This window comes from Schistocerca serialis, chromosome 5 (genome assembly GCF_023864345.2).
Source record: "Schistocerca serialis cubense isolate TAMUIC-IGC-003099 chromosome 5, iqSchSeri2.2, whole genome shotgun sequence".
NCBI lineage: Eukaryota > Metazoa > Arthropoda > Insecta > Orthoptera > Acrididae > Schistocerca > Schistocerca serialis.
In genome coordinates, this window is record NC_064642.1 from 571430949 (window position 1) to 571443219 (window position 12271).

General features: G+C 40.5%; 1 protein-coding gene across 1 annotated transcript; it reads right to left on the reverse strand.

The window, feature by feature from the left end:
* Positions 1-541: 541 nt before the first annotated feature.
* On the reverse strand, positions 542-2336 carry LOC126482093 (uncharacterized). The gene is made up of 3 exons (XM_050106068.1): positions 2308-2336; positions 1835-2088; positions 542-657 (listed from the first exon to the last, which is right to left on the reverse strand). Exons 1-3 carry the CDS (start codon positions 2334-2336, stop codon positions 542-544), a joined length of 399 nt encoding a protein of 132 aa, XP_049962025.1.
* Positions 2337-12271: the final 9935 nt, after the last annotated feature.

The window sequence follows — 12271 nt, forward strand, 5'->3', positions numbered from 1 at the left end:
GGGAGAAGCAGTCTCCACTAATGTTTATCTTATTATCCCTCCAACATCGTAGATTATTCAGCAATAAGTCATATATTCACATACCAAAAGCCAGTAGGTGCAAATGGGACAAAAAATGAGTTCACTGCACACTTGCCAGCTATTGCGAAGACAACAAGGCATACTGATTGTTCAGTCCTGTTCATCAAAGAATTATAAAAGCTAGGGACGTAATTTTTAAAAAGTAAACAGATCAGAAGAGTAATGATGAGCGAGGAACATCTGATTCTGATCATTTGCAGGAACCGAACCAGATATTTATTCCATTCACAAATGAAGAGAAGAACGTTGAGGTGCAAGATAATTCAAGGCACACCATGTCAAATAATAGCATTTCAGAAGCATCAAACTCAGTTGAAATAAATGAAGACTCAGAACCAGCTCAACAAGAATTCAGAAGATCTTCCTGAATACCAAGATCAAATAAGATGTATGAATACATGTCCTATCATACTAAAGATGTACAAGATCCAGACGTCATCAACTAATCCAAGGATTTGGACTATGGAGCTAAAGTACTGAGAGGTGTCTCACCTAGTGGGGTGGGGGTGTTGGAAATTTCGTTTAGAATCAGTGCCTCTGCTAGAACATTCATCTTTGGCGTTGTTGCTATGGACGCTTTTATATATGTGCTCTTTTTTGTTATTTTTCATTTTGTGTCTGTGTTACCTTCATTCTGTGAATTACAATGAAGAGCCAAAGAAACTGGTACACCTGCCTAATATCTTGTAGGGCCCCCGCAAGCATGCAGAAGTGCCCCAACACAATGTGACATGGACTCAGCTAATGTCTGAAGTACTGCTGGAGGGAAATGACACCATGAATTCTGTAGGGCTGTCCATAAATCCATAAGAGAACAAAGGGGAGGAGGTCTCTTCTGAACAGTATGTTGCAAGGCATCCCAGATATGCTCAATAATATTCATCTCTGGGGAGTTTGGTGGCCAACAGAAGAGTTTAAACTCAGAAGAGTGTTCCTGGAGCCATTCTGTAGCAATTCTGGACGTGTGGGGTGTCACATTGTCCTGCTGGACATTTCCCCAAGTCCGCCCGAATGCACAATGGACATAAATGGATGTAGGTGATCAGACAGGATGCTTACATACATGGCACCTGCCAGAGTTGTATCTAGATGTATCAGGGGTCCCATGTCACTCTGACTGCACACACCCCACACCATTACAGAGCCTCCTCCAGCTTGAATAGTCCCCTGCTGCCATGCAGAGTCCATGGATTCATGAGGTTGCCTCCATACCCGTATATGTCCATCTGCTCGATATGACACGAGACTCTTCTGACCAGGCAACATGTTTCCAGTCATCAACAGTCCAATGTCAGTGTTGACGGTTGCACTTCTGTTACATTGAACAGTTCTCTTCAGTCATTGTTAGTCCCATTTGCGCAGGATCTTTTTCCAGCCGCAACAATGTCACAGATTTTATGTTTTACCTGATTCTTGATATTCATGGTATACTCATGAAATGGCGCTACGGGAAAATCCCCAATTCATCACTACCTCAGAGATGCTGTGTCCCATCGCTCATGCACTGACTATAACACCACAGTCAACCACACTTAAATCTTGATAACCTGCCATTGTAGCTGCAGTAACCAATCTGACAACTGCGCCAGACACTTGTTGTCTCACATAGGCACTGCCAACCACTTTGCCATGTTCTGCCTGTTTACATATCTCTGTATTTGAATACCTATACCAGTTTCTTTGCTGCTTCATTGTAGTAAAAGTTTGTTATTTAGATTCAAACTGGTATTGCATTTTCATTTAAAGCTCAAACCATAACTTTTTTTTGCTATTGAAAGGAAAATTTCATGTGGTGCTTCAATAACTTGTTTTCCTGCTGAAAAATACCTGTAGAGTTTCATACAGTTTAAAAAATTTACTATTCCAACAAAAATCTCTGTTGGTTTATTGTTCAATGCTGGTTGAGCTGTTGTTAGATGATGGTCCTGAAGCAAAGGCTGCAATGAGTTATTACTGAGGACATTGTGTGACACAACACACTGCAGCAGGTTGACATTGTCTTTCTCACTGAAAATGTGAATCCATACTTACTTCTACAGAACACAACAGGTGTAATATTCAGATAAGACTGCAGAGCACAGGGTGAAGATTGTGTTGTGTTGGCAGTCACTTGCTGAGATGTGATAAAGCTGATGGTGCCAACTTTACTAAACTTGGACTCGATAACTATAATAACAATATACAATGTTTGGCATGTCTTACTGTGTGTTTCTGTTTTCTTCTTACTCTTCTGAGCTGTCTTTACATCTCCCCATTTAAATCTCCCCCACCCCCCACCCCTGAGTTATGATCCCTAGGTGGGGAACCACTGCATTACGCTAACATCCACAAGACCCAAGGCCTTGCTGCTATTCAACACTATGTTTCCCAATGCCCCACTGACTCCAAACCTACAACCTACTCCTGGTCACCATAATGAACTATATCCTCATCCACAATCACGTCTCTTTTAAAGGCATCACCTACAAATATATCCACAGTACAGCAATGGAAATCCCCAGGGCACCATCCTATGCCAGTTTGTTCATGGACCATCTAGAGGAATCCTTCCTAACCACCCAGAATCTCAAACACTTCACCTGGCAGAGATTCTTTGATGACATCTTTGTGAACTGGATTGAGGCTAAGAACACACTTTCTGCATTCCTCCAGAACCTCAACACCTTCTGCCCCATTCAATTTGCCTGGTCCTTCTCAACCAAACAAGCCACCTTCCTCAATATTCACCTCCACATTTGGGATGGCTGCATCAGTATCTCCACCAAATGACACCTACCAACCACCAGCAGTTCATCCACAACAGCTGCTGGCTGTTCCATATCAAGAAGTGCCTTCCAAACAGCCTAGCTATCTGTGGAAGATGCATCTGAATTGATGAACAGTGCCTCTACTAATATACCAATGTTCTCACTGAGGCCTTTACAGACTGAAATTATCCTCCCAATCTTGAACAGAAATAGATCTCTAGTGCCTACAACGGAGCACTCTCTTCACGATTAACTACCACCCAAGACCTGAGCAACTGAGTCACATTCTCCTCCTGGATTCTGACTACCTCTCATTGTACTTGAAATGAGTAATATTCTATACACTATCCTTCCCCACACCCGCCACCTCAGCCCCCACTGAACCTACACAGTATCCTTGTCCATCTTACTCCAATCCTGACACCAACAACTTGCCTCATGGCTCACATCCCTGCAATAGACCTAGATACAAGTGTCCCAGACATCCTCCTACCACCATCTACTCCATTCTAGTCACAGGTACCATCTATCCCATCAAAGGCTGGTGGGGCACCTGTAAAAGCAGTCATGTAATCTGCAAACTAAGATGTAATCACTATGCTGCTTTCTATTATGCGGGCATGACAACCAACAAGCTGTCTGTGTGTATGAGTGGCCACTGACAAACTGTGACCAGGAGGTAGCTGGAGCACTCAGTTGCTGAACATCCTGCCCAACACAATGCGCATCAGTTCAATGACTGCTTCACAGACTGCGCCATCTGGATCCTACCTACCAATACCAACTTTTGTTAATTGTGCAGGCGGGAAATCTCCTTGGAATGTATTCTATAAGTACATTTTGTAACCCTCCTGGCCCCATCCTTTCCTAGTTCCTACCCTTCACCTAACTATCCCCTTCCCAACTCCCATTCCAGCACTGCACAGTTTTCTATTCCACCAGCATGTTCACTAGTCCTTTTCCCCCCTCTGCCCCTGGTCTCCACCCCAACCCCATGACAAACTTTCTGAGTGCACACAGCAGCACAGCCCAATTCCATCATGTCCCTACATGCTCTACAAGCAGCGCTACACCTTCCTGCATCCCTACCCTGCTATCCCTCCCCTTCCCGGTCCATACTTCATCCTTAACCGCTCCAACCAAAGATTGCTTCTTGTATCAAACGCAGCTGCTGTATGCAGACGAGCCTCAACTGCCAGAGACAGTTATTATTTGTGTGTGAGTTGTGTTTATGTGAATTTGGTTTGTCTTCTGTGTTGGAAGAAGGTCGTTTAACAGAAAAATCAATTGTGTTGCAGTCTTTTTGTTGTGTGTGCCTTCAACTCAACATCTCCTCTATATGGCGAAAACTTTATTATTATTATTATTATTATTATTAATACTGAAATGTATCTGTGATACCTGTACCAGAGGTACCTCAATCACTGTCCTCTCCTGTGGATCCTGTCTCATCTGCAGACTGCAAGTGGTGTGTCAATGGTAAATTAAGGTATTCTGTACAGGTTGGTGGGGACTCAGGATGTTGTACTGATCCACCTAAACAACAAGTTGGAGGTGTCATCTTTCACTGAAACTGAAACTGATCCAGTGGGACTCACTTCACCTGTTGTGGGGAAACCTGTTTTGTCCGGTGTCGAGGAGGCATTAATTTTCAGCAGTTCAAATATATGGCAAATGATAGTATCCCATAGGAAAACAGCAACAAGGGACAGTAAAGGACACCAGATGCCCTCAGTGTGTGTGCCTGGGGGCCCCATTCAGCATGTTGAAGAGGCTTTTCCAGCAGCCATTGAGCGAATAGGGTGCAACAAAATGCAGATTGTGGTGCACATTGGAACAAGTAATGCCTGTCATCTGAGCTCTGAAGTCGTTCTTGGGTCATTCCAGTGACTGGCAGAGACCAGCCTTGCACCTGGAGTTTCAACAAAGCTCATAATTTGCAGCATTGTTGCCAGAACTGATCATGGTTCTTTAGGTTCTGAGTTGAGTGGAAGGACTGAACCAGAGACTTCAAAAGTGCTGTGAAAAGCTTGGCTGCAACTTCTTGGACTTGTGCCATGGGGTTGAGAACTGTAGGGTCTCACTAAATAGGTCAGATGTGCACTACACATCAGAGGCTGCTACTCAGGTAGCTGACTGTGTGTGGGGTGCACATGAGAATGTTTTTAGGTTAGGTAACTCTCAATCCAATTCACATAATGAAATCTGTAGGAAACCCAGAAGTATCAGTGTAAGATCAAAAGAAATGCCTCCCACAGATGAGAGCCTTAAAATCCTCATGGTACACTGCTGAAGCATTTGCAAATACTAGGCGCAGAAAGCTGATTGAAACCTGAAATTGATAGCAGTTAGAGTCTTGGGGAAAATTTTAAGTGTATATCAAAAGGATTAGCAAACATGTAATGGGTGGTATATTTGTCGCAGTAGACAAGAAACTCAAATCCACCAGGATACAAACTGAAGCTGCATGTGAGATTCTTTGGGCATGACTCAGTATAAGGGGTGGGCATAAGTGGTAACTGGATCCTTCTACTGCTCACCAGACTCATCTTCTGATGTAACCAAAAATTTTAGAGAAACCTCATTTCACTTGTACATAAGTTCCCCAATCATTCTGTAATCATTTGTGGGGACTTTAATCATCCAACAATTAATTGGGAAAATATCAGTTTTGTTAGTGGTTCACCTGATAAGACATCCTATGAAACTTTACTAAATCCTTCTGTGAAAACTACCTAGAACAGATAGTTATGTTGCTGGAGAACTGCAGAATACTTGTGGACTACTTCAAAGAAATACATAACTGTCATCCACCAAGAGAAGAATTCCATTTTGATAATGTAATCTGAATACAACTAGACTCAAAGCCACACACAACAGAGGAAATCAGAGAAATCATAAAAAACTTAAAAATAACAAAGCATCAGGATTAGACAATACAGTTGCTCTAGTGACAACATTATTCTATGTCTAATAGAGATTATTAATGAACTTTGGACAACAAACAACTTACCATCAGAATGGACAACACCGTTAATACATCCACTACACAGAAAAGGTAAGAAAACTGACCATAATAATTATAGAGGGATATCCTCTTTCCAGTGACATATCAGATCTTGTCCACGGCAAGCTGAAGGAATGCTCAAAAATTAAAGGAACTTCAACAAATACAACACCACTATTAAAATTTATGAAGGAATGTCAAAACCTTTTGAGATAAATCAGGAGTAAGACAGAGAGATAGTTTATCACCCCTAATTATTTTAATGCACATTAAAGAAGGTAGTGGGAGAATTAAGGAAATCCATCAATCCATTTGAGTGAGGCAGGGTTGTGAAGCGGAAGCATTAAAGGTGCAAGAAAACTAATTAATGAGTTGACATTGTAGGCAGTCTAAGAAATTAACAGGTAGTGACCACCAGACACTAAGAATATTAAATGATCTCAGGGAGATCTCTTTGTGAACTATTGCAAGAGTCATCTACTTCATTTCAGTAACATAAGTTAATGACTGAATTGTGTATTAGTAAACTATGGGACAGTTGTTGCAGTTGTGTTGCTGCCCAGAAGCTAGTGATCACAAAAATAAATGTAAAAAGTTACTTAGAATGTTGCAGATTGTGCCAATATAGGTCTGTGGTACAACAGAAGGATTTATGGATGGATGTGTCATGCTATACTCCTAATAAATGATATTTGTGTGATTGTGTCATAGTGACAAATATATTTTGGTGGAGAAGATCTCATGGTCTGGGGCTGTTTTTGCTGTTTAGGACTTCTGTTATAAGTTTTGCTTGAAGAGAGTGTCAGCACAGTATTATGCTTCCCTTACTTTATCAGTGGAGTGGAATGAACCTTTCCTAGAGCTGCATGATTTCTTGTTCCAGGCCATAAACCAAAGACCATGGATTTCTGAATTGGCCTGTTCAAAGACTGACCAAAATTTCATTGAACGTGCTCAAGATGAAATAGGGCTTTGGTGATGTGCCAGATCATGCATCCAGAAATGAGGCAACAACAATGCATCTGAAAATATGGAAATGAATTGTGCCTTCACTGTACCATAAACTAATTAAAAGCCTTTCTTGAAGAATAAGCCCGCATCTCGTGGTCGTGCGGTAGCGTTCTCGCTTCCCACGCCCGGGTTCCCGGGTTCGATTCCCGGCGGGGTCAGGGATTTTCTCTGCCTCGTGATGGCTGGGTGTTGTGTGCTGTCCTTAGGTTAGTTAGGTTTCAGTAGTTCTAAGTTCTAGGGGACTTATGACCACGCAGTTGAGTCCCATAGTGCTCAGAGCCATTTGAACCATTTTTTTTTTTTGAAGAATAAATTCTCCAATAATATTAAAACAAGGGCCTCCATCCTATTATTTACTGCTCAGCATTGTGAACTGGGTACTTGGCTGGGGTGGCAGCATTGTGATGTTTACACACAAACCCGAAGGGGAGACAGTAACAGCATATACTCCAGCACCCTTACTTAGAGCACATTACAGGCTACTCATCTGTATGCACAAGTGAATGAAGTGCCTATCTAGCTCAAGAAGAGAGACATTACATAAAATATATCACATTCTTGCTACTCACAATGCATCATTTTGAGTATCCATAAAACTGGCTTCCTTGGTGGTGCCACTATTTTCCATGGCTGTGTCAATTGGTTCGTCATCTGCTGTTCAAGTCACGAACAATGCCATGTCTTCTTTTGACTCTGTGCTGACTGATTTTATTATATTTTCACTTTCACCATTCGTCAAACGATCTCTCCTCCAGTAGACATCACACACATTTTGGCCATTGCCACAACAACAGCACAAAATTGACTGCATGATCTAGTATTTAGTATTGTTGGCTAGCAACATAGATGCCCTGGCTTCACTTCCCAGTGACCATCTAATATTTTTCTTTGTTGAAAATGTCTGGGAGGAGGTCCACTCAACTGAAAAGCAGCTTGACTATAAAAGCAATAAAATTAATGCTCAGTTCAGTGAAATAGTGTTACCTTGAAAACCTTGTATCAGGCCAGGTGGTAGTAGGAAAGGTGCTAGACATGTGTACGGATCTTATTCTTGTAAGATTAAGGACCGTTTCTATACAATTTAGATCTAATGGTGGCTAACAGTTGGAATAGAACCAGTTTCTTGAAAAATTTGATAAGTGAAAAAAAGAGGGATAGAGTAGTGTGTCTTAAAAATACCAAAAGTTCAGCTTTCTATGTATCTATGTATTTTAAAATTTTTTGTCCATTTCCACATGAAAGTTCACCATTTTCTTGTTATCGTCAAATAGAGGAAGTGTATATGAAATGAAGCTCTGCATTCTCAGTAATAAAATGTCATCTGGCAATGTTTCATGGCAGCACTCTTCACATGCTGTCATTTTGCACAGTTATTTACAGTGTAGTATGTGTGAATTGGTAGTTGCCTAAATAAGCCAGTGGCTACTTTAATTCTGATGCTTCTTTTTGCAGTCAGCACACAATGACCTTTTCATTCTGGCACCTTTTAAAGTGAAATTCCATAGATGGAACAGCCTTTTTGAGAGTTTCATTGCTAGTCTGGAAAAACAGTTCTCTACAACAAAAAGCATGAAATTTTTACAAAGACAATATCACCTTTTATTGTTCATAACTTCAAAGAAATTGCTGTGTAGTAACACCTTTATCTTCACTATAAATGAAATAGTATAACGAAAAGGATAGTTGCTACTCACCATATAGTGGAGATGCTGAGTCACAGAAATGAACAACAAAAAGGCTGTCACACAAAGCTTTCAGCCAACAGGGCCTTTGCCAGAATTAGAGAACATACACACACTCATGCAAACACTCCAGCTGTAAGAGACAGTGTTTATGTGTGCATGAGTTGCATTTGTGTGAGTGGTGCAGTTGTGTATGTTGTTTAATTTTGGCAAAGACCTTGTTGCCAAAAGCTAATTGTGTGACCGTCCTTGCAAAGTATGCCTCATGCAATCTTATTCCAGTTTTTGCTCTTCAAATAGCTTGTAAGTGTATGTCCTTCTGTTCAAAAAAATGGCTCTGAGCACTATGGGGCTCAACATCTTAGGTCATAAGTCCCCTAGAACTTAGAACTACTTAAACCTAACTAACCTAAGGACATCACACACACCCATGCCTGAGGCAGGATTCGAACCTGCGACCGTAGCAGTCCCACGGTTCCGGACTGCAGCGCCAGAACTGCACGACCACCGTGGCCGGCTGTCCTTCTGTTGTCTCACATTTATTGACACATATGTTGTCACTATTATATGTGTATTTGTATGCGTATGAGTACTTACAGAGATAAATAGTTACTAAATTTGAATTTTTTTTTTTCAGAAAGTGGATAACATGTACAAAATTGTATTAACAGTGGCACAAAGGGAGCCACAAGTTACAGCATCAGCAGATATAACCAGTGTTTCTGAAACATTAGACCATTGTCTTCCCATTCTTGATGACCTGCTGAAGGGAGTCAATGAGTTTTTTGAGAGGAGAAGAATATTGTTTCCAAGGCAACTATATCAATTTCTTATGTAGTTCATATTTTCAGCCTTACATTTTATTTTGCTGTGTCACTTCTAAAGAACAAAATATTCTAGAAAACAGTTTGTGTTTCTTTTGATTATATTTGAAAGAAGTGAATCATAAATTGTACTATTTGTTGTGGATTTAAAGACAAAAATATAAACAAAAGTACGTTAGTCAATTTCGTGGTAATTTATCTCCACCACTGTAATTAAATCTATTTCTGTCAAGTAAATAACACAACTCACCACTCCATATTAGGTAAAATATTCTTTGTTTGGATTTCCTGATCACATTTTTATAACTAGTTCCCATTGAGGAAAGCCAACAGCCAATGATAGCCAACAGTAAATCAGTGTCAGTTGCGAGCAAGCACTGAATATAGGAAATTTGTTCCCAAATCAGCAGTTATCTGATGAACTGTAATATGCAAAATGTTTTATACAATATTCCTCTTTGATATGTTATTGTAATAATTGTTGAGTCAGAGGTCTCTGATCTGCCAGAATCAGTCAATGTTGTACTAATGTGTCATATAAGGTTGGTGCATTATCATTTAATTGAACATTCTTACTAGTTGGTTTTGTAAACAGCAGCAGGACTTATCTAGTCCCATATCATATTCATCACTAATGTTGATACAGAAAATGAACTGCAAAATGCTGTTAATTCCTGGTAACGCCATATTGATGTCTAGAGCAGCAGTAAGACTAGATTTTGTGCTCAAACTACTGGGATATCTTGATTTCTAGGTTATGCAGCTTTAAAATTTCTTTGTCTCAAAGAGTACCGTTACTCTTTACATAGTTTTCTAAATATGTCATATCAATACACTGTAGACAGATACTCTTTATGTGCAGGATGTATATTCCTAATTCAATGTTCTTTCAACATGTAATAGTTCATTATGGTGCAACCAGTACCAGAGGGGTCGAGACCTATTCTTCCAGTTGTTAGGTTATACTACTTTAAAATTTCTGTGGCTCAGAAAGTACCATTACTTTTGACATAGTTTTCTAAATATGTCACATCACTATATCATGGACTGATACGCTTTTTGTGCAGGACTTACATTCCTGATTCAGTGTTCTTCCTTCATATAGCAGTACATTGTACAGCTTCTAACAGAGGGAGGAGGTCCTGTGCTTCCTACTGTCAGGATTGCGCAGCTACTCTCCCACCCTGGTATTGCGGGTTCGATGGAGAGTTCTGGAACCAGTCAACAAAATGCCAAACAGCTGTGCTCACTGTCTGATGGCAGTGGCCCTTACAGGTTCACTGGTTCTGGCAGCAGCATTATTGAATTGCTGCTCCAGTGGCCACAAATGCCACAAATTTGACATTCACGTGGTAGGCTGAAAATGAATGAAGGCTGTCCAGCTGATGCCAGAGGATCCAGCAGCATGCAGGCTGTCTGGTTATGGCTGCCAGCTCGAACATGCCTGGTGGCTGGGGTGTGTATAGATAGCACTGTTTGGCTGCTGCAGGTGTAGCAACATGTAGTAAAGTTGATCCAACATTGACTCAACACCACCCTGACAGTCAAATTGCTGGAAGGCTCCTGTGTTATGGGCAATCAGCTGCTTTGGAGATGTCAGCTATGGAGTAACACCCTGTGGCAGGCACTGAAAGTATGACTTGCTTTATTGTTGCAACATTCACAAGGACCACAAGAGATGGCAGAACTTGATAGGTTTTTTTATGGTTCTGAATGCAATTTATGGATATTTTAACTCTTTCACATATTAGTGATGCCCAGCACACAATTATTGACCATGCTAAATAGCATTTTACAGCACAGTGACTGCTCATTTATAAATTGTGTAGACCTTCCACAAATTTTTATGTGGTGTTGAGATATGGTAGAGAGTGTAGCTTCCTTACGATGTTGGAGAATTGGGTAAGCATGGCTAGGTAAGGGTTTGGCACACCTGGAATTATTGAGCTGGTCAACACTGCCGCTTAAACTATCAGCTGCTTCAGCAGGCATCATTAGATGTAATTAAAAACCATTAACTTCCAGGTTTGCAGTGCATTTGTGGGATGCGTGTTGTTAAGGCTAAACAGTCAGTAGCAGTCAACCTCTATGGCATATGTTGAACCCCTGTAGCTTTAGAATTGCCCTGATAAGCAGAGTTGTGTGTATTGACCTCTATTATGCTAGTGGCTCACAGGCCTTCTATGGAGCCTATAAATTCTGCCACAAGCGATCACAATGATATAAGTGATCTCTTGTAGAGTGTTCACCCCAGTCGAAGATACGAGTGCAAGATTCCAGCCTTTCTATGTAATCTTCTGTAATAAGTCAGAGTAAATGTAAATAAGAGGACTCAGTGGTGTGTTGTGATACACAGATGAAACAAATTATGAAATTGTCTCCTCTTTGTATACTGGATGCTTTAGAAGGCATAATAAGTGATTTGAAAGTAGTACAAAGATTATGGAAAGAAATGTATTTTTTATGATTGTGAGAGAAGAAGAGCTTGTGATTTTAAGATGTTCTATTTTTATGTCAAGAAAGCTTTGGAAAATACAGTTCAAAGAATATGGTGATTTAAAAACTGTGAGTTCAGGAAGCTTGGAGAATACTGTATACGGACTGAGTTACACAAAACACATCACTGTACCTGTAGAGAAGTATCATATTGATGTATAATGCTCCAACATACTATTGAGTTATGCCGAGAATGGGAAAATTACAGTGTTGCTGAGTTGTACTAGTAGTACAAGATCTTCCTGTAGATGCATTCAAACGAATAACGCATGACTAGTTTGTACCTACCCATTCTGTGAGTTGCAGAAATTCATTAATTGTCATATAACATTGTAATATCAGTAGGTGACTGTAGGTTGTAAATATTATCTAGTGTACTATGAGACGAGTATATGTAAAACCTGGTGCCTCTATTCTGTTATT